Consider the following 22,559-nt stretch of genomic DNA (forward strand, 5'->3'; position numbering starts at 1 on the left):
TGAGAAATTTCGGCTGCCAAGCAAGCTGGCAAAATGGAATTTTTTTCAGCTGCCGGCGGCAGTGGAGGGAGGCTGCTGCGACTGCGACAGCGACAGCGACAGCAGCTGATTTTAATAGCCCAGCGGGGCCAAATGCCGGCTGCTGCCAGCCGAAGCTAAAGAGGAAGAAATGCTGCAGACTGCGACCGATGTCTGTGGCAGCAGCAGTTGGTGTTCTTGTTGTTGTTGATAAGCCAATGTGGTGTGTGCTTGTGTGTGTGTGTCTGTGTGTGTGTTAGCAGCTGAACAGCTGTTTCTGACGCGAACACAACAACTGCGCCGGCGCCTTGCATTATGCAGGCGAATACAACCGAAGCAAGACACGAAGCCACTGCTGCGGAGAAACGAACGACGATGCGACGAACGACACGACGAAAACGAAACATGTGCGAGACGACAGACGACGACAGACGATGACTACGACTACCTGAGCAAATTGAAACTGAAACGGCGCTCACAAACAAATTCAACTTTCAACTGAGCGGACGTCACGCAGCCAACAGCGGCAGCAGCAGCAGCAATAGCAGCAACAGCAGCCAGCCAGCGAGTCAGCAGCAGAGGCAGAGTTTCTCTCAATTTGCCGTCTTGTGTGAGCGATATTTGGGATTCGGAATTCCATAGCCGCCATCCAGCTTCAGTCGTTTGGCATTGGCCCGACATGCCGGTACAAGAGACGCATCATCGTTTTCGTTTACGCCAACAATTGTTGTTGTTTGTTTGCGTCGCGTCGCGTCGCGTTCACAGCAACAAATAAATAGTTTTATTTATTGGCGGCACACGGAATAGTTTATTATTGTATTGTGTGCATTTGCTGCTAGTGAAATACACGCCCATTGCAGCTGGCAAATCGCGCGCGCGTTTTTTAGTGGGTGTCAACAGCATCAAATGTATCTCAAAGATACGCAAACAATGCAACAACAAGCCTTTTAAGTGCAGCAGCAACAAAAACAACAATAACAATAAATACCAAAGCAAACGTATATTAAAAAGAATTACCAAAAAAAAATAAATAAAAATAAAAGGAAATCGAAGGCAGCCAAAATGGTAAGTCAATGAGCCACATGCAAAGTATCTGAAAGATGCGCATCTGTTAAATCTGTGTGTGTGTGTGTGTGTGTGTGTCGTCTCCTCTCCCCTCCCCTCAACCAATCGAGAGCAACACATGTTGATTGTCCATGGCGAGATAGCGCCAGCTGTCCCTGGCAATACGCTCTCAAATTGTAGATATAAATATATATGTATTTAAGTATATATCTGGAATCTGGGCAGCTGCGCGTTTTGCTCTTTAAAAATATCTCAAATACGACGCATCTGTTTTTTATTTGCGCAAATGTTTGGCCCAAAACACAGAGCTACACAATGTTGGTAGTAGTACAAGTCAAGTGCTTCATATTTTTGCATTGCCCTGTGGAAGAGCAGGAATAACTCGCAGCGAATTCGTTTTGTCAGTTTCACGTGCGAAAAATTATAAATTACGAATATTTTCCTGCTCCGCACTTCCTTCCTTCCTGCCTTCTTCTTCTTCTACTCTCTGTCACGTGTGCTTGTGTGTGTGTGTGTGTGTGTGTGTGGATAGTGATGTCGGAGTATGCGGAAGTGGCTGGCAGCCAATGACTTTGGCCGCCGTCTGTTTCTGATGGCCTTGGACTGCGAATCTCAACTGCAAATAATTGCAGCTGGCTGCCATTCCCAAAAGCCGCCTTCTGCTCCCTAAAGCAGCATTATATCAGAAGCCAAAATCCAAAACTTCTACCAAATGAAATATGACAACAACAGCAGCAGCAGCAGCACCACAATTAAATATATAGCTCGTCGTAATATAATTGTGAATGGGACATATTTATAAATCTATGGTATGTTCACAACTAAAGTTGGAAAAGGGGAAATTGCTATATACCATTTATCATTGGAATGTATCTGTATACTGTCAGCGGATCAATAAGTAAAGTGGTTTGAAACGAGTCCATTTAAATATTGCGTCAGCTACAATTCGTGACAGAATATTCAAGACAGACTCAATCTATCAGATCTTAAGTAGAAACACAAGAATTCGCATAAAGCAGACTTGAACTCTTACAGATTTGATAAGATAAGTCATATTCCATATTTCTTACTTTTTATTTGTATAAAGTCGCTTGACTAATCGAGTTTTACTTGTAAAAACTTAACTTATATAACTTCATACACAGGCCTAAATTTTTATATCATATTCCATTCAAAATTATTAACAGTAATCTGAAAATTAGAATAGTTTTTATAGACTTATATACTTATATCTTTCTCTTTAAATCTGCGAAAAGTATTAACTAAAAACTGTAAGAAGAGAGTCATAAAATTATTATAATTTTAGAATGACATTAATTAATGGTAATATTTAATACAAAAAATGACTAAATGCGTGTCCCAATCGAAGTTGCCAAAATTGAAATTGAGTAGTCAGGTTGAGTTCTCGGTTTAACTAGAAGCCATCAAATCGATTAAGTTCAGGTCACACGTGCCACGGATCAGGCCAAAACAACAAAAAAAAAGTGTTCGATTGCAGCTGGCCAAATGTTTACGTCCAATTTAAGAGCGGTGGTTTCTAACCAATTTTGGCATTTCAGACACAGCTGGGCCATCTGCACTAGCAGCTGCTGCTGTTGCTGCCGTTGCTGCTGCTTGAATGACTCATTGGCCCAAAGCACCTGGCACTGTGCGATTCAGCCTGGCCTTGACTGGGCGGCAGCTGCAAAACGATCTGCACTTGTGCACACCGCGGAAGTCTGCGTGTGTGTGTGTGGATGAGTGAGTGTGTGTGTGAGTGTGTGTGCCTGTGTGTGCCTGTGTGTCAGACAGGTAGTGAGTGCAAGCGAGAGAGCGTAGCTGGCGCGGTTGAAACAGCTGCCGTTTTGCCTTTTTGGCCTGAATCGTCTGCCTGTCGATTGGTGTTTTTGCTCTGCGTTCAGTGCCTGTCTGTCTGTCTGTGTGTCTGTGTGTCTGTCTGTATGTCTGTATGTCTGTCGTTGCCGCAACACCTGCGTAAACATTTTAACAGCTTGCGGGCTAAGCAAAGAGCTCTGTTCTGCTCGGCACTGCTCAGCATACCCTTCGCCACACAGGGTATCTTAATAACTGCTTGCGGCTTATGATGGACTCAATCGAGTTATTTAAACTTATATATATTTCAAAAGGTGTCCTTATAAGTGCCGTTGAATAAAATTATGATTATTTCGACAAGTCCATTAAATAACAAGCTTTATAATTGACCATAAATTGCATTCCTTACGACATAAGCGAAAGGGTAATTTTTCATGATAACTATAATTTATAATTTATTTATTATCTGGAACACATGTCCTTAAAGGTTTATATAAGATGCTTTTGCTGCTTGTAAATGACTGCGATAAATGACCGTAAAAATATGCCGTTGAAGCTCATTTTTTTAATGGTTGTGAGCTGATCTACAAAAATGAATTTTACGTCAATTAATATTGTACTTTGTTTTAAGTTTAGTATTCCGAATAAACAAAGAACTCTTTGTTTTAAGAGTCTCATTATTTTTTTACACTCCAAAAGTATTCTAAACTAAAAATTTGCTCATCTATTTTTTAACTTAATTAAAAAACTATACAGAAAAGAATTCAACAAAGAATATTTATGTAAATTTTGAAATATTTTGCTGAATGTTCAGAAAGCGAGAGAGAGAGAGAGAGAGAGAGAGAGAGAGAGAGAGGGAGAGAGTATTAAAATTTCCGCTTGACATTGAATCGTTATCTATTTGCACAGCATGCAGTTGTTTAAACAATACAAACTGTACGCCGCTGCTAATAAATTAAGCCAACAGAGTGCTCGCAATTAGCCTTGGCTGAAGGAGTGCGCCAATTAGCGTGTTCGATTGAGCAACTGGGCTAACTGGAGCTGGAAATCAGCGCTGCGTTGCTTTGGCCAATAACCAATAGACAGATAGGCTGGCTGGCCGGCTGGCAGGCAGGCAATTTTCATATTGAATAATGTAGTGGTTGGGCGGATTGTTTGACTGGTAAATTGCTGTATTGACGGGCTGATTAGCTGGAAGCGAATTCAGCGATTCAGTGCATTCGAAATTGACAGTGCGGAGTGAAAAGGGCAAAGTGATTAAGGTAATAGCCGACAGTTGGTAGTCGCTTCCAGCCAACTGAAATGCACATGACAAGTGCAGCTGTTGCTATTTATTTTTTAATGCTTTCTGCTGCTGCTACTGCTGCTGCTGCTGCTGCTTCTGCTTCTTAGCGCGGCGTGTCACATGTGGCAAGCAATACGTGGCATGTGGCTCTGCGCCAACAGCACAACACAAAGAAACAACAAAAAAAAAATCCCTGCCCAGCCATCCATCAAGCGCTCAATCAATCATTAGCGCTGTAAACTTGGCCCAGACAACCCAGACCAACCCGCCTGCCCACCCACCCAGCCACAAGGATATAAAGTTGTCGACGGCATTTTCACACCTTGGCAATTAAGCGACACGCCCACGAAAGAGGCGGCGTGGCGCCCAAGTGCTGGCTGCCTAGGCGACATTGACTAATGAGACGCCATTTTGTTTGGCGGCTAAACAGCTGAGACAACATCACGACGACAAATGGCAATGGCGACCGGAAATAAGTCAATTTACTTATTAGCAGCAAACAACACACAATTTCGGCAAACAACTACCCAGTTTTCAGTTGGCAGCTCTGCGCTCAAAGCACAAAGCCAAACAAAACGCCAAAATATGTCACGCACAGCACAACAACTAACACCCAGCAACACACACACACACACACACACATCCTATATAACTGTGTGTGTGTGTGTGCGCACACGCTTAATCGAAAAAGTCAAAAGCAAATATTTCGGGCTTATTTTTTTGTCCATTCTCGCATCCTGAACCTGAACCTGAACCTGCTTCTAGCCTCGGTATTTTTATTATATTTATTTTGTTTGTTGCGTATGCTGCAAGTGGCAGCTTATTAAAAATGCGCAAAGCAGAAACCCGAATCCAGAATCCAACCACAATTGCTTGCTTTCGGGCCAAAAAATGACATAGATAAAGTTGAAATTATATCGCCATGTGTAGAAAAACAATTCAGTCTCGATTTGCAACAACAAAAATTGACAAAAGAGTGTTGAATATAAAAAAAAAACAACTTGTTCAACTCAATGCGGAAAAGAATATACAAAAAATTGAGTGGAGTAAACAAAGTTGTTATTGAATAACAAGCATTATAAACATCAGCAGCTCAAAAGGACTTTTAAGTAAAACGATTGTAACTAACAAGATAATGCAACAATTTTCTTTGATGCGACCAGGTTGCAAAGTATAGATACAACATGTTGCAAGTGGAAGGTCGTCAGTTTGTATTACTTCCAAGTATTATAATTAATGCTAGCGAAAACAATTTACATATATATCTGACTTTCTATTCAAATAAAGCAACTATAAATAAACCAAATAAACCAACAGCTGCCGACAGTCGAATGATGAGTGTTGTCCAAGTTAAGGCAAGGCTGAATGACAAGGGTTCAGGCTCGATTTTTAGGGAACTAACTATAAAATATTAATGTATCTGTCTGTGATGTATTAGCTGAAGGCCACTTTGGATTTGTTTGTTTGCTACTTGATGGCTTGGAACTAAATAGAATGATTAATTCAATGCATAAAACTAACTTCGCATGACTTATCATAAACTAGATGATATTACTTTTTTAATCTATCGTTGTTATTCAGTTACCCGAAGCCATTTAAAGATCTAGCACAGCATTTAATGTGTTCTCTTCAGTTTTGTAAAATATATGCATTCAGTTAGACAGTTTCAACATTTGCAATATACACTTGCTAACCAAAAGATGAGGAAGATGAGCAGATGAGCAGATGGAGAAGATGTGCAGCTGTGAAATGCGTCATGTTGTCCATTTTCTGTCATTCTCTCAACAGATGTAAAGAGTGCTAAACTAAGTGCACATTTCATTCATCTTCTTCATAATGTTGCCTGCCATTTTCAACATATTCTCTTCATTGAGCTGAAGCCCCAACCACCACCACCACTCCCCCTTCCCTCCGGACCGCCCACTCAACTAACCAGCAATCCTTCAGCCTCAACTGACGCCTCTTATGTTTTAAACATTGTCGACAAAAAAAAAAGAAAAAAAAACAAAAAAAACATAGAAGGAAGAATAAATAAAAAATATAAAACAGCCACGACTAACGGCATGTCCAGCGCAGATACAGCATCAGTGTGGCCTTATACCCTTATGCCACTTTTAATACCCTTACCCTTTTGCCTTTTACTCTCTGCTTCTTTGCCGCTTGGCAAGCGCCCAAATTGTCTGCTGCTATTGCTGCTGCTGCTGCTGCTGTTGCTGCTGGTTTTGCTTTGGGCCAAAAACATTTGAATTGAATTTGCAGCAGCAACTGCCTCAATTTCCAGACACGCTGACCTTGTCACACATACACACACACATACACTGAGAGAGAAGGGGCGTCAGCCAACGACGACGACAACGACAACGTCGCAGCTGCCGCAATATTTCTTGCGCCAGATGAAACGCAGATGATGCCAGGCAACGGACAAAGTACAAGGGAGCAGCAACAGCAGCAACTGAAAAACTGCGCCCGCCAAGTGGCAACAGCTGCCAGTTTAAGTATAACTGCCTCGTATTCCCCCTCTCTCTCCTCTCTCTCTCTCTCCCTCTCTACCTCTATCTTTCTCTGTCTCTGTCTTTCGGTCTACCCCTCTCTTTCATTGCTTGCGTCTTGTAACTTGTCATAGCGCAGTTGTTCGAGCTGCAGCTCAAGTGCCGGCAACAGATTTTTGCTGTTACTGCCCCAAAAAGTTGCTGCCATTGCTGCTGCCGTTGCTGGCATGTGTTGCTGTCGTTGTTGCATTGATTTTAGCATGTGCCCAAAACAAAAAAAAAAAGTGTAGAAATTGAAAGAAGCATAGCACATTTCACAGGTGCTATGTCAGCAGCAGAAACAGCAGCAGCTGCAGCCGCTGCAATCGGTGCTGTCAGTTGCAATTTTTTAATTGAAAAACGGCAGCAACAGTCGGCAAAAGCAACAGCAACAGCAACTGTCGTGTGCAGCCCTGGCAAAGACAGCAACGTCAGCCTCAATGGCACGTGCCAACATGTGTTGCCCAAACGCCTCCCGCAGGTTTCACCTCCTTGCCTCACGACTGTTGCAGACAACTTGGCTGCACAAGCAATCAGCAACAGCAGAAGCAGCAGCAGCAGCAGCAACAGAAGGCAGCAACAACCGGCTGCAGGCATTCAACGAGCAACGACAACAGCAACAACAAATGCGGCACGTGCTGCGTGCAGCTCAGTAACTGAAAACGCTTTTCCAATCAGACAATCACAATAACAACAACGACAGCAACAACAGCAATAAACAGCCAAAAGCAGCTGGAAAATCTTCAATTGTCCAGCAACGGGACCTCGTTACATTTGAAAATTGCATTTGCAGCAACAGCAGCAGCAGCAGCAGCCACAGACACAGCAGCAGCAACAGCAGAGGCAGCAGCAGGAGTAGCAGCAACAGCTGTATAATTGAAATGCTGGCTGGCAACATGTGGCAAACAGTCGCATTCTGTGGCTGCCAAATGTTCTAGCTGCAGCTGCAGCCACTCACAACAACAATTACAACTCCAACTGGACTGGTCTGGATTGGACTGGATTGGACTGGCTAGTTAATGGCCAGGCGGGACATAAAACAGTTCATATCGGAAATAAAACAGACCATAAAGCCGATTAAGCGCGACACTCGCTCAACTGTTTTTCCTGCTGCTGCTGCTGTTGCTGCTGTTGCTGTTGTTGCTGTTGCTGCTATTGTCATTGTTGTTGCTGTTGTTCTGTTGTTGGTCGCTGTGACACGCCATTATCTTATTATGCCTGACACACACACACAAACACACAGAGAAAGGGCCAGAGGGAAAGGAAGTAAGTTGCAGCGACAGACACACGTGCGGTGACTAGTGCAAAATTGTTGCTGCTGCTTTTGTTGCTGATGCTGCTGCTGTTGCTGCTGCTGCTGCTGCTGCTGTTGATGCTGTTGCTGTTGCTGACTGTGTGTAATTTAAAATGACGTCGATGCTGCGGCACGTTGCAGTGGCACACACACGTTGCTGTGGGCAAACAGACATCTGGCGAGGGCTACTTGAAAAACCATTAAATTAACTTTAAAAAAATTAAACTTTTTTGTTGCATATATTAATCATTTGATGGCGCATTAATTATGTCAGCTGTTTGCATTAATCAAGCTTTATTATTTAGTTAAATATAGCTTTTATATTGATGGTATAATTAAATAAATCTCTTGTTATATATTATATTTTACGTACACTATTCATTTAGAACATTTCAAATTCTCCTGCTCAGTTTATTAAAAGTAATTGGATTTAAAAATATACATAACATTTAATATAATATATATAATATGTTTCAATTACTTTGCAATTATTTCTTAATACTTTTGATATGAGGAACGAGGATATTTCCTGCTAGTTAAACAAAATAATTAATTAACTTTCATCGTCTATCGATTTCGATCTATTTTGTATAAAATAAATCGCTCAAATTTAGTTTGATTTTTTTAAAATTGTGTTAAGCAATTATTTAGTTAGTAATTGTTGTGCTCAGCAATTGGGTGCCACAAACTTCTGTGGCAGCGCATTTCACTCACATTTGTAGCTTCGTGTGTAATGAAGCAGCTGACGCAGCAAGTTGCAAAAAACTTTTTACTGTAAAGCACGCACACACATTGGCATAACTCCTTTTGTCTGAATGTGTCCGTTGCTGTTGTTGTTGTTGCTGTTGTTGTTAGTGTTGTTGATGTTGTTGTAGCTGTTGCACAGGTGTCGTCGCCAGTAATCTCTTCCAGGCGGCGTTGGCGGCCGGCGCCACTTGTGCATAATGACGCAGTCCGCAGAGGCACACACAAAAGCCGGACTGTGTGTGCACATGTGTGTCAGTGTGTGTGTGTGTGTGTGTGTGTGTGTGTGTGTGAACTGGACTCGTCCACGCGGCTGTCATTTACACACTCATACAAAGACACACACACACACACGCAGCGAGGACGTGAACTGGCAGCTTACAGCTAAAGCACATGCAGCTGTGCTGTGATTTCAACCAACCAGTCCCAAACCCCAAAGTCTCAAAAATACAAAACCCAACACGTAAGTGTGTTCGGGTGTATAGACGAGAAGATACCCTATACTACCTCTTCTATATACAACAACAATTTAACTTACAGCTCTTCAAATCTGTCAGATTTATGCAGACAACTTGAATCTGGTTGTTCCGATGATGCCTTGCTTCTGCGTCTGTTACATCGTTTTGCACATCGTTTAACACCCGTTTGTAATGTGTACAGGGTATAGGAATACCCACAACCCCAGAAAGCAACCCTTCACAGTTATTGTTGTTGCTGTTGTTATTACAGTTGGCGCGCCTTTTCGTTAACTCTGCCACAACTCCTGCCTCTGCCTCTGCCTCTGCCTCTGCCTCTGCCTCTGCACTCGCTCCTGCTTCCGATGCCGATTAAGTATGTAGGTGTGTGTATCTGTGTGTGTGTGTGTGTTTTTGTTAGCAAAAGGGATAAAAGTATAAAATACTTTGGTGTCCAGCCAGCCATATGGCTATTGCGCTGCTGCTTTTGGCCTTTTTTACACGAATTAAATGAATGTCGTTGAATTTTTTATGATTTGTGTTGAGCCTAATTGAAAATTATGTGCAAGTTGTTCCTGTTGCTGTTGTTGTTGCTACTGTTGCTTTTAATTTGTCATTGCTAGCCTAATAGTTGCCACACCCCGTGCACCCCACGTTTAAATAATTACTTTTTCTTTTAGCCAATTTTACCAGCAGCCGTTGCCAACGAGAGTAAGCCACCCGCACCACTCGCACCCGCACCACCTCCACCTTCACCACCGCCCATCCGCTTTTGCCCCTCTCAAGTTTTGTGGCAAAAGTTCTGCGGGCGACATTTTCCATTTTGGCTGAAACCGAAGGCGCTTTGAAGTGCCTGCCTGGGCAGCTGGGTGTTGGGCGTGGTGTGGTATGGTGTGGTGTGGTATTTGCGGGGGTTGAGCGAGCGACGAAGAGGGAAAAGTAACTCAAGTTGAAGCCTTAGACGCCTGCTGGCGCCGACAGGCGACAGCTGCTTGAGCGACGACAAGGCGGGGAATGGGGTGGTGGAGGAAAACACGGCTGCTGCTGCTGCTACTGCTGCTGTTGCTGTTGCTGACATTTGATTCATTCGTCATAGCCTGCTGCTGCTGCTGCTGCTGTTGTTGTTGTTGTTGTTGCTGTGCCTTTGCTAAGCAGCTGCTGCCAGCCGAGCAGCCAGCCAGCCAAGCTATTAAGTGAGTCAGGCCAAAAATGTAGCACCATCCCACCACCACCCACCGCCCACACTCACCTGGCGCACAGCACACACCCACACACACACACACAAAACACTTGTTGTTGCCGCTTGTCACGCATGTTTCGCTTTGTTAGTTTCTGAATGCCTGCTGGCTGCCAGTTGACAAGTGTTATAGACGCCATATGCCGGCTGGATCCGTCATTAGTTGAACCCACAATCTCCATGCCCCTCCCCCAGCAACGGGCTCTTGTCGGCACTTTGGCAAAACGGCAGCTGCGTGTCAAGTGTTTGTTTTTAATAGAATTTCATTTGCAGCATTTTTAGTAATTTGCCTGATGCGAAACAGCTGTCCGCCTCACTGCTCTCTCTCTCTCTCTCTCTCTCTCTCTCTCTCTCGTACTCTCACTGTAATATACCCCCCTTTTTGGCTAGTGTAAATATTGCCTAGTCCGACGATTGACTTTAAACATTGCGCCAAAAAAAAGAACAACCAACAAAAAAACTGTTTTTACACCTCAAGCAGGCAGTTGGCAGGGGGCGTTGCTGGGGGCATACCGGAGATTGATCGAAAACATGAATGAAAATTTCCTTTATGTTGTTTTCTTTTTCTATTTTTTTTTTTTTGCCACTGTGCTCTTGTGTTCTTTTACGCTTTTGTTTATGCAGCCGGCAAGCTGCACAAACTCCCACAGCTCGCCCAGGTATTTACATATTTTAGTGATAAAAATCAACAAATTTTCCCATGCCAAGCTGACCGGACATGAACATGAACAAGTGCGTGCCAAAAGGGTGAATGGAAATGCTTGTTGGGGTAGCGTAGTGAGTGGGGAGGAGAGGGGAGTGGTTGTGCTTAAATGGGTGGTAAGTGGCAGTTGAATGTTTTTCCTGCCAGTCGTGTTGAAAATCGGCAGTTGTAGCGAATGTGTGCCTGATTGCGTGTGCTTGTTTGTGCGCGATGAATGCATTGAAAGACCAGAGGGTCGAACTGTAAATGGGCTCCATTAAAGAAGTATCTCGATTGGCACATCGGTTTCATTCAATATCTAATTAGCCATGAAGTTTTTAACTCTCTAATGCAAAAGAAACAAGTATTTTGTGATAATATTTATTATAGTGCATCAAACATTATCTGTTGAAAATCTTAGCACGGCAAGTCAGAGGAAAGTTCCCATAACTATTTTATCATTTACAGGACGAACTACCGATCGTATAACGTAAATTGCATGCATGTTGAAAATACTGCATTAGATCTTTGATATGGTAAAATTTCCTTTTCTACTTCTCACTTTATACTGACCCGATTAGACCAGGCAATAAATATGAATCGATTTATATATAGTGTAAGCTTTTAACTACCCAGCCTGGCAGAGGGTGCTATAATTTTGTCGTCAAATTTGTAATGCATTGAAAAAGATATGTATATCTTTCCTTATATAAGTAAAGATTGTTCCATTAACATAAACTAGATTTTATAGAAATGAATGAGATATGTGGGAATATTTATAACTTTTGAATGCCTAAGACCAAACATGAATAAAAATTAAATTAAATCATTTAGGCAATATTAATTAAGAATGAGTAATTTTGTATGCACAAGTAATGCGCCTTCAAACTGTGGGCTCCAGCTGGCCCTAATGAGGCGCGGTCCCAGGCCACACACAGAGACACATACCGAAACCATCGTGCAGCAAATGTCAGGACTCAGACACAACAAGGAACTCAAGGCTTCGGTGCGCCCAATTTGCATGTCAGAAAACAATTTAATCAAATTGAAATCAAATAATTTGAAATCATAATGTGAGAACTTTGTCACTTGATGTTTTCGTTCGACGCATGGGAACCTGTGCAGGTTGTTTGCCTGGCTTATAATTACAAATTGTTGTGGGGCTTACAATCGCGATTGTTGTTGCTGTTGCTGTTGTTGCTGCTGTTGCTATTGTTACATTTGAGGTTGGGACCAATAGCAACAGCAACATCAGATAGGTTGTTTAAATTTCTCCAACTAATTTGCGACTACTATTTCCAGATGGCGCTCGATGGGAAAGCGATAATTAAGGAGGAGATTACCGACAAGGATGCATACGACGCGGCGGCCGCAGCAGCGGCAGCGGTCGCAGTTGCCACATCAACAGCTGCCTCATCCGCGTCATCCTCGTCAGCGGCCTCATCAGCAGCAGCAGTGGCGGCGGCGGCGGCAGCAGCAGCAGCGGCTGCAAACACAGCAGCAACTGCGGCTGCAATTAGTCGACGGCTCAAAGGTGAGTGTGGCATGTGTGTGTGGACAAAACATATGCGAATGGGGCAGGGCGAACAGCGTCAGGGGAATGTGTATCTGAATGGGAATCCAAATGGGCAGGGCATACACATTAAGGCGTTTCATTGGAACTTGCGAGCGGGGATTGGGCTTGGGAAGCATAAGCACCGTCAAGTGCAACCAAGCGACAGGCACTACGATTGATGGTGTGAACGCCAGCAGCTGTGTGTGTGCGTGTGTAGGTGTGAAACAGTGTGAGTGTTTACCAAAAACAAAAACCAACTTAACAAACCAAGACATTTTGGGCGAGAGAAAGAGAGATAGTGAGAGAGAGAGGGAGAGAGAGAGAGAGAAAGATAGAGTTTGAAGAATATCAGTTTTTTAACTTCTCTTGGGTGCAGAATAAAGTAGAAATTGGTATATTCTATTGAATCGGATAGTAGATATATCTGAACAGTTTAATAATTCTTAAAAATTACTCAATTTGTTAATGATTTATTATAGACCTGCAAGAAAAGTCGAATATTTTATTGATTTCTATTTTGTAAATGTTAAATCTTTATTAAGGTCAATGCTGATTGAAGCTCATTTTTAATAAAAATATAGTTGTTTTTTACTATTACTCTATTTACTAATATTTAGAAATTTGACTCAACAATAATAAATAACAACTGATTTGCTACAGTTAATTGGAGCCATATTCAATCGATTAATATATTCTATCTATCTATCTAAATACCATTCTGATTTTGCAGTCGCTTCCAGCAGCTGGCTTCTGCTGCCTGTTGTAGTTTAACAACTTATTTTGTTGGTTTCAACGGTTCGCTGGGACCACAGCCCCTAGTTAAATTTTGTGTGTGCGGTATCGAATGGCCACAAGTTTTTTTTCCATATTCATCTCTCTCTCTGGGTCTGTCTGTCTCGCTCTGTCTCTCTTGCTTTTTGTGCCATTTCGGAGGTTAGCCCAAAAAATAACAGCCGCTGTTGGCGTTCCCAGCAGCAACATCAGCAACAGCAACAGCAGCAGCAGCAGCGGTGGCCAAATCAGCAACAGCCACAGCCCGCATATAGGCAAAAAGCGTAGCTCGCTTTTGGGGGCTGGTGAATTGGGTGTGCTTTGCTTTGATTGCTGCTGCTGCTCGTTGCTGTTGTTGTTGTTGTTGCTGTTGTTGTTGTTTTTGCTGTTGCTGATATAGTTGTTGTAGTCGTGTTGCTGCTGTGTGCGTACCTGTTTCGCTTGCTGCGCCAATTCCCAGGCCCACAATGTGTGTGTGCGCTGTGCATTTAAGGCGCTTAAATTCTATAAAACGATGCTCTCTAATTAGCATTCAAAACTGGGAGCTATTCAAAAAAAAAAAAAAAAACAGGAAATCAGAAGAGAGAAAAAAACAAGTTTGTTTAACAAATGTTTGCTGTGTGCTGCAGAGACGCCCACAGCAGCAGCAGCAGCAGCAGCAATAGCAGCAACCAAAGCAAGAGCAGTAGCAACTTCATTATGGCCGCCTGCTGATGATGATAATCACAAACAGCACATGATGAATATTTGCCAAAATGATTGTTTTCCCAAATGACTATGCCAGCAACAGCAACAGCAGCAACATCAACAGCAACAACAACAATGGCAGCAGCAACAACAGCAACAACACTAACTAAACTTGCCAACGTTTCGTTTTGTGCGCTCGACTGCAATCTATGGGACGCAGCTGTGCAAATTCTGTTGCCCGCACATAGATACACACACACACACACACACACACAAAGACTGCGCACTGGCCCATGCTGCGTATACGTAACCTTAAATCGATGGTTGCTGCTGCTGCTGCTGCTGCTTTTGAAGCTCACTCATGATGTTGATGTTGCGCCAGCCGTTGAGTCTCCCACAATGCCGCATTGCCACGCCCCCTACCCCGCACACACACACACACACACAGACACACACACTTACAGACACTTACAGAAAATTGCCAACATTATGTTTTAGAAAATATGTGAATTGTCAACACAAAATTTTCGTAAATAGTTTTTCGTGGACGAAACATTTTTCGTATCCAGTCACAGCTGGTCAGCTGTTAACCAACCAACCACCTCCCAAACTCCATTCCCGCCCCTGTGCTATCACTCTTGGGGGCAGAACTTTGGGTCAGTTGCGGTTTTTGTGGGTCCGAACAAAACTTTTAAGCCTCAGCCAACTGCAATATTTTACAATTGTACACCAGCCAGTTAGATACTGAGCTCAGCTTGAATAGATAGATACAACTACAGATACAGATACAAATACAGATACAGATACAGATACATAGAGTGGGCGACACTTGGTTCTCTTTTATTTATTCTCATCTGTTTTGCTGTTTTTTTTTTTTTTATTTTTTTTTTAATTTTTTTTTTTTGCTGCCTTTTGCATAACAGCCAATTACAGAGCTCGGCGGCGGCATCATGTGATCCATCATTGTCTATGTTTGGCGTTTGATAAGCCGCCGCCAACTCAGTTGAGTGATGCGTCCAACTCGCACTCTGTATGCTCTACATACATATCTTGTGTGTGTGTTTGTGTCCCTTCGATTGGCGTGCCTGAATGGCTGTGAAAACACAGCCAGTTGCAGCTGTATCCACAATCATTATCACAAAAGCAAACTGTGCAGCAGCCACAGCAGCAGCAGCAACAGCAGCGGCAGCAACATCGACTAGCTGCCTTCAACGTCGACATCGTCATCGTCAGCAGCAGTGGCAACATTTGCACTCCTCATCACCAACCCCACACACAGCAGCCAACGCATTCACCCACACATACACACACACACAGACACAGACACACACATATATATACAATTTCCATTAGCTTGGGCAAACAAAGTTTTGTGTGTGTTTGGTCCCCAATGCGAAACAGGCGACAAAAACATTTGCAAACCTATTTCCAATTCAGAACATTTTACAGCAACTCACAATTATAGAGAACTGAACAAAATTAGAGCTAGACTTGCATGCTAAAACAATTCTTTGACGAAAATGATTTCAATATAATATTTGAATATTGCTGGAGATAAGTTGACGGTGTGAGGCAAGTGGAAGTATGCAAATATTAACAACAAATAAAACATATTTAAGAAACTGTTAAGCAAACTTTCAAAGTATATTAACAATATTTCCAATTATAAATCAATTAAAATGATTTACTTAAAATGAAGTCAACAACAATACGGCAATAAAATCTGCTTTAAATATGTTTAAAATTCGAGCGAAATTTTATTTAAATATGTTTATACTTTTGCCACCAATCAAAAATAAAGTCATAACAGATTTTAAAAGGTTTTCACAACAACAACTATATTGTTGTAGCAGTTCGAAAACATTTCCTTTTTCACGTGTCGCCTGACAGCCCTGGATTAATCCTCCGCACTGTGCCCTTCATCCATCCACCCAGCAACATAGTTGAGTCCCGTCCATCTGCGCGTTGCGGCTTTTCCGTTAAGCTTTTCATTTTTGAGCTACTGTCGAGTGTGGCGCTTTTGGCAGCAGGATCAGAGCCGAACGTCAGGCAGCAGGCACGTTGCGACCAAACCTAACCCCAAGCCCCCATGCCACATGCCCCATGCCCCATGGCGTTTGGTGCTGCAATTAGTGCGTCAGGCGGCTGAATTACTTTGCTTGGCTGGTCTTTTGGGTGCGTTGTTAGCCAGCCAGTTGGCTGTTGTAGCCTGGCAAATGGCAGCCAAAAATGTTTGCTAATTTATTTCCCATGTTCAAACAAATTTGTTAATGCCCCAACGGCGAGTGAAGCGGACAAGTGCTGTAGCTTGTTGTGGTCACAACCGAAATATATATATACATATATGTTTATATATAAATATATATAGATATGTGTGTGTGCATATGTATGCCATATAGTATGGTATTTGTGGCATGGCTGATGTGGCAAGCAGTTACTAATGCATTTGTAATGCGCTTCGCCTGCACATCCTGTCTAAGCTTGTCCTTTTCACTTGTTCTTTCTCTCTCTCTCCCCCGCTCTCCCCCGCTCTTTCTCTGTCCTTCTCTTTTAGTCTCGCCGTTTCTTGTTTATTGTGAACTAACTAACGAGCTTCCTTTTCGTTAACACAGCGAACAGCAGCAGCAGCAACTGCAGCAGCAACAGCAGCAGCAGCAACGGCGACAAGTGTTCCAACAACTCATCCAACAACTCCAGCTCCTCCTCCTCCTCCAGCAGCAAAGACACAGCCAGCAATGGCTGTCGAGAGCGTGAGCGCGAGCGTGAGCGAGAACGAGAGCGAGATAGACTGTGCCGCACACCGCCGGATTCACCGCCAGAGCTGGCACGCAATTTGGTTGCTGCACCACGTTCGCCACACTCGCCGCCAACATCGCTGCCACATCATCATCAACAGCAGCAGCAGCAGCAACAGCAACAGCAGCAGCGACCGCAGCGCAATGCGAGCGCCTCGCCCGTTATCAATGGCAGCAATGCAACATCGCCAACGCCAGCGGCCGCCCAGCAACAACATGCAGCCACTTTGGCGGCCGCTGCTGCCGCCGCCGCCGCAGCCGCTGCACATGTGGAACAGGCGCGTCTGCTTGGCAAGCTGAGAAAATTCCTCGGCTCGTTGCTGCAATTCGCACAGGAACTCGGCCAGCCGGAAGTGAGCGAACGGGTGCGTGCCCTAATCCTCTCCCTCTGCAGCAGTTCCATTTCGCTCGAGGAATTCCGTCTGGCGCTGCAGGAGGCCATCAATTTGCCGTTGCGTCCATATGTGATGCCGTTGCTCAAGAATAGCGTGACGCTCATGCAACGTGAGATACTCGCCCTGTCGCGTGCCACAAATCAATCGGCGCTGCAATATGTCACCAGCAATGAGCAGGCTGTCATGGAACATCAGCCACATAGCGCCGAATTTGCCGACATCTTTGTGCAGCTGGAGGCGCCATCGAATGGCAACAGTGGTGCACTGTTCAAGCGTCGCTCCTCGGACTCGATGATGGAGCAGGGGCACAACAGTGCCGCACACAATGGCCTGCAGGAGTGGAGTGATTATATGGCAGCCGGGGCATCATATGCGCCTCCAAGCAAACGTCTGGCCATGCATACCAATCCGGCGCCAGCTCATTCAATGCTCGCCTTTGACTATAGCGCCGCTGCAGCTGCAGCTGCTGCTGCCGCCGGCGATGCTGGCGGTTTTATGCAGCGTGATGAGCGCGAGCTGCCCCGTCATGCACCGCCTCAGGTGGCACGTGGCGGCGGTGGCAACGCTCCACCGGGTGGTGGTGGTGGTGGTGGCGGCGGCGGCGGTGCTTGTGGTGGTGGTGGTGCTGGTACTGCTGGCGGCGAGGAGGAATGGAAGAATATACATACCATGCTCAATTGCATCTCGGCCATGGTGGACAAAACAAAGCGAGCGATTACCATCTTGCAACAGCGTGGCATTGAGCCGCAGCACGGCAGCAACAGCAGCCAGGAATTGACGCCAGCCGCAATGGCCGAGCTGCGACGCCAGACCGAAGAGAAGGTTGCCGAATTCAAGCGGAATGCCGAGGATGCAGTCACACAGGTCGGTTAACTATCATAATATATATACTGCATATATATCTATAATATTTATTTGTGGTAATCAGGTCAAGCGACAGGCTGTGATTGAGATACAACGTGCCGTTGTTGCCGCCGAGACGCGTGCAGCGGAGATCATGACACAGGAGCGACTGCGCATGGAAAAGTTCTTCATGGAGATGAGCCGGCATTCCAGTGGTGAGCGCGATCTGGACAACAAGTCACCATCCATAACCAGCGCACAGAATGTAAGTAACATTTAACATTACTTCTCGATCAAAAAGCAAACCAAAAAAATAATTAATAATAATTGAAATAAACATTTCTTGGCATTTACAGGGCAGCAATTTGCAACAGCAATGCTGGAATTGCGGCCGCAAGGCCACCGAAACCTGCTCCGGCTGCAACATGGCTCGCTATTGCAGTGCCTCGTGTCAATACAGGGATTGGGATAGCCATCACCAGGTGGGTTAAGCAGCAAATGCTTTAAAGTGCTGTTACTAAATCAAATCTCTATTTCTGTCTCTGTCTCTGTGTGTAAAAGGTTTGCGGCAACTCACGTGCCACCGAGCTGAGTGCCAAACATTTGCAGCATTCGGCAAACGCCAGTGGATTGAGAAGCGCCATTTCCACCCGATCACCGCCCACGCCAACAGCAGCAGCTGCAGCGGCGGCAGCTGCAGCTAGCGCCCACCTACAGGCAGCTGCTGCCGGCGCACGTGAAGCGGCTGCTGTGGCAGCTGCTGGCACTGCTGTTGGTGGTGTTGCTGGCGGTGGTGGTGGTGGTGGTGCTGCTGCTGCCGTCAGCGCTGGGACGCCCAGTGCCCTGGTGCCTAATGGATTGGGCTCCAAATGACGCATTCGCATGATGAAACCCAAGAAGAAGTACTTGTGCTAGTCAAATTAAATGGAAGCGATATGATATGAAACACTACGATTATAATTAAACCTACAATATATAATTATGCAGTTCAACTAAAGAAAAACTTAACCAAAAAAAAATAATAAAATAATAAACAAAAAAAAAAAAGAAACGAAATGAAAAATAGGGGAAGAGACATTGTCAGCATTATCCAAATAGTTTTCTAAATGCACACCTAAAGATACTTCAAGTAAACACAAGATAGAAATGTAATTTGAAACTCAATTCCTTTTTGCATTTCAGCATTCAAAATATACTAAAAAAATCAACAAAAAAAAAAAGTAGCCTACAAAAAATACTGTTAAATGAGTAATTAAATTATAAATTGTGTGAGCACTTAAAAAAAAATAGCGAAAAAATACAACAAAAAAAAAATATATATATATAATTTGCACCACATTAAAGATAATTTATTAACATATCTATCTTAAAGGCAAATTGAAATATATAAATAAAGAAAAGAAGAAAAAATCAAAGTTGTAAGTAGTAATTAGGACCCAGCCCAAAAAGGAGTTGCAGAAGAAGCGAATACTTAAACTGAACATAGTAGTTTTTATTATTATTATTATTATTACCTATAATAAATACTATAATTATTACGAACTATTATTATTGCTATCATTATGGCTAATTTATTGATTATATATATGTATGTGTTTAATTTATTAATTAGTATTTATTGTATTTCTAAACAACAACCACACGTATTTAACTGTACTTTAACTATAAACATGCAAATGAAAACCAAAAGAAAAAGGCGCAAAAAAAGAACCTAAAGTAAATGTTACAACTACAAAGAAAGGCTAAAAGAAACCCAAGAAATAAAGTGTTTTAAACCAAAAAAAAATAGAAAGAAAACAAACATAAACTGATTGCAACAAATTCGATTCCATCATTTTGTGCGAAGCTGCAGCCTAAAAGCAGGCAACACAAAAATGCAGCCATGATTTGCACATTAGTGCATGGGCAGGGGCACGTTGTGCGTGTGTGTGTGGTTCTGTGTGTGTGTGTGGGTGAGTATACTACAAAACCACAAACTACTGTGATGAAATTTCAATTATCGTCACTCAGCTGTGCCATGTGCGAGTGTGTGTGTGTGTGTTGGTGTGTGTTCCGCACACCTGCTGCTGTCGCATTGCAAGCAAGCAAAAGCTCGTTAGCAAAGCATCGCCCTTTAGGGTCCACAGCATTTGTTGCACACACACACACACACACATGCACATGGCTTGTGGCTGCGCCACACACACACACACACACACGCACAGCCACACACATTTGTAGACGCTTCAGGCTGTGCTTGCCTTAACTTTGCTTTTGTCTGCAACTGCTGTGCGCTTTTTTGCAACCCTTCACTGAACTTGGGTCTGGGTGCTGGGCTGCTCCATTGCTCCATTGCTTCATGCCCATCATGATGATGCTGATGATGCTGGCATTTTGCTACCTGAGTGATTTTCTAAAGCCAGCTCCGACTACACAGAGAGAGAGAAAGAGAGATAGAGGGAGGGGATAGGCGACCGTCGGGTGCATATTCAAATAGCTGCACGTCCAGTCGAATGGGAGCATCAGCTTCAGCTGGATGCTTGCCTTTGGCCAGCAGCATATGCCAACGTTTTGTTTGTTCCCGACTAACCCCCAAAACCCCATCCCTCACTGCTAGCTGCGCTTATTGCCCGTTCGTTAGCTTCTATTTAACATGCAGTTATCGTTTGTTATCGCCAGCAGCCACAGCTTAGCTCAGCCAGCCACAGACTTGGACATGTTGTCAACGGCAATAACAGCACTTTATCCCCCTTTCTCAACCGACCAAAGGCAAGAGACGCATTTTGAATTGTTTCAACTACCTCCGAATACCCTGTAATGGAAACTTACCAGATATTCAGCATCTTGAACTGTCTATATTAAGTGCGCTTCCTTCACTTCTAATTGCCATTACTTACGACAAAGCTGAAATAGACAGTTAGTTGAAAAGGTTCACAATTTTGTTATTACAAGTATATATTCTAGATATGAGTACAGATAAACTGGGGGTATACAAGTTACACATGTGTTTGATAAACAAGAAAAAAAGGTTATTTAAAATCTATCCAACTCTGTTTAAAGTTTATTTAGCTAGGCTTATGTATGAATATAGCCTGTGGAGAGGTCTACTCAATGGCTGCGAACAATAAAGGAAGCTTTGGCATCTGTTTAGATTTGACCATTGTATTGTCTTTGGGCTTCGATTGGGTAAATTGCATTAACATTAAAACTTGAACGAGAAATTTTAATTAAAATACCGAGCAACTAGCGCACAATATGCGATGTCTGGCAGAATCAGAGTCTCGCCTTGTTTGTGCTTGTGTTTGTGTGTGTGAGTGTGTCTGCCACAAAAATATTCATCATAAGTGGCAGCCACCAGCAGGAGCAACAGCAACAGCAGTAACAACAGCCGCCAGCTGCTCACAGAAACTGGCAGAAGGCAGCCATCAGCAGGCAGCAGTCGCAGTCACAGTCGACGCTGGCAGCGACGCGAGCAGCAATTGTGCCATTTCAATCGACATCTGTTACTGATTTCAAAGAAACTTTTGTTGACAACACAAACAAATGCCAAGCACAGCAGCAGCAGCAATTCGAGAGAGAGAGAGAGAGAGAGAGAGAGTGGGTAAGGGCGGGGAAAGGTTGGGGTTCACGTTGTCGCCTGGGGGGCGGCCAAATGGGGCAAGGTACAAACGTTTGACGCTTGCCTGCGCACGACTCCAAGTTCGGGTGCTCACGTGTGCCACCCAAAAACACCCACAAACCTCCGCCACCCCCTTCGACCATGCAAAAGGGCCGCACAGCTGACGTTAACGTTATCAGCAAGCAAGTGGCTTGACTACTCTCTCTCTCGTTCTCTCTCTTTCCGTCTCTCTCTCTCTCTCTCTTTTCCTCTCTCTCTCTCTCTCTCTCACTCACTTTGTATGTGTGTGTTTTTGTTTTTGTTTTTGCCGGCTACAAACAAAGTTGACTGAGGTTGCCTGCATTTGAAGGCTGTGCAGCAGCAACAGCAGCAGCAGCAGCAGCCAGCAGCAGTGAATAACATGTGCGTGCCCCGTGTGTGTGTGTGGGTGTGCGAGAATGTGTGTGTTTTTGGCGGCGCCATTGTCGATAATAACGATTTGACTGGAACGGCAGTGAATGGTGGGTGGCGGGTTGGGCCAGATCGAAACAGAGGCGCAGTTAGTACGCAAGTTGCCGTTGCCGTTGCCGCTTTTGTGAGCGTAACATGTGTCAATTACAGGCACACACACACACACACACCCACAATCAAACTAACTGCTCACACACACACACACACTGGTTTCACTCTGCTCACCGTCTATAACTCAAAAAGCTGCCAAAAAGTATGCGCACATTTTTTATACGCGCCGCGCCTGAAAGTATGCACATATATATTTTTTTTATTTTCGCCTGCCGGCATTTGACAGCTACGACC

At 43.9% G+C, this 22,559-nt stretch overlaps 1 protein-coding gene across 1 annotated transcript; it reads left to right on the forward strand.

Annotated features, from left to right (window-relative positions):
- Positions 1-497: 497 nt before the first annotated feature.
- Positions 498-19,448, forward strand: LOC6559095 (protein CBFA2T3). The gene is made up of 6 exons (XM_001985728.2): positions 498-1,083; positions 12,423-12,654; positions 16,746-18,187; positions 18,252-18,431; positions 18,523-18,648; positions 18,728-19,448. Exons 1-6 carry the CDS (start codon positions 1,081-1,083, stop codon positions 19,037-19,039), a joined length of 2,295 nt encoding a protein of 764 aa, XP_001985764.2. The 5' UTR covers positions 498-1,080; the 3' UTR covers positions 19,040-19,448.
- The last annotated feature ends 3,111 nt before the right edge of the window (positions 19,449-22,559 follow it).

This window comes from Drosophila grimshawi, unplaced genomic scaffold (genome assembly GCF_018153295.1).
Source record: "Drosophila grimshawi isolate 15287-2541.00 unplaced genomic scaffold, ASM1815329v1 contig_1367, whole genome shotgun sequence".
NCBI classification, from domain to species: domain Eukaryota; kingdom Metazoa; phylum Arthropoda; class Insecta; order Diptera; family Drosophilidae; genus Drosophila; species Drosophila grimshawi.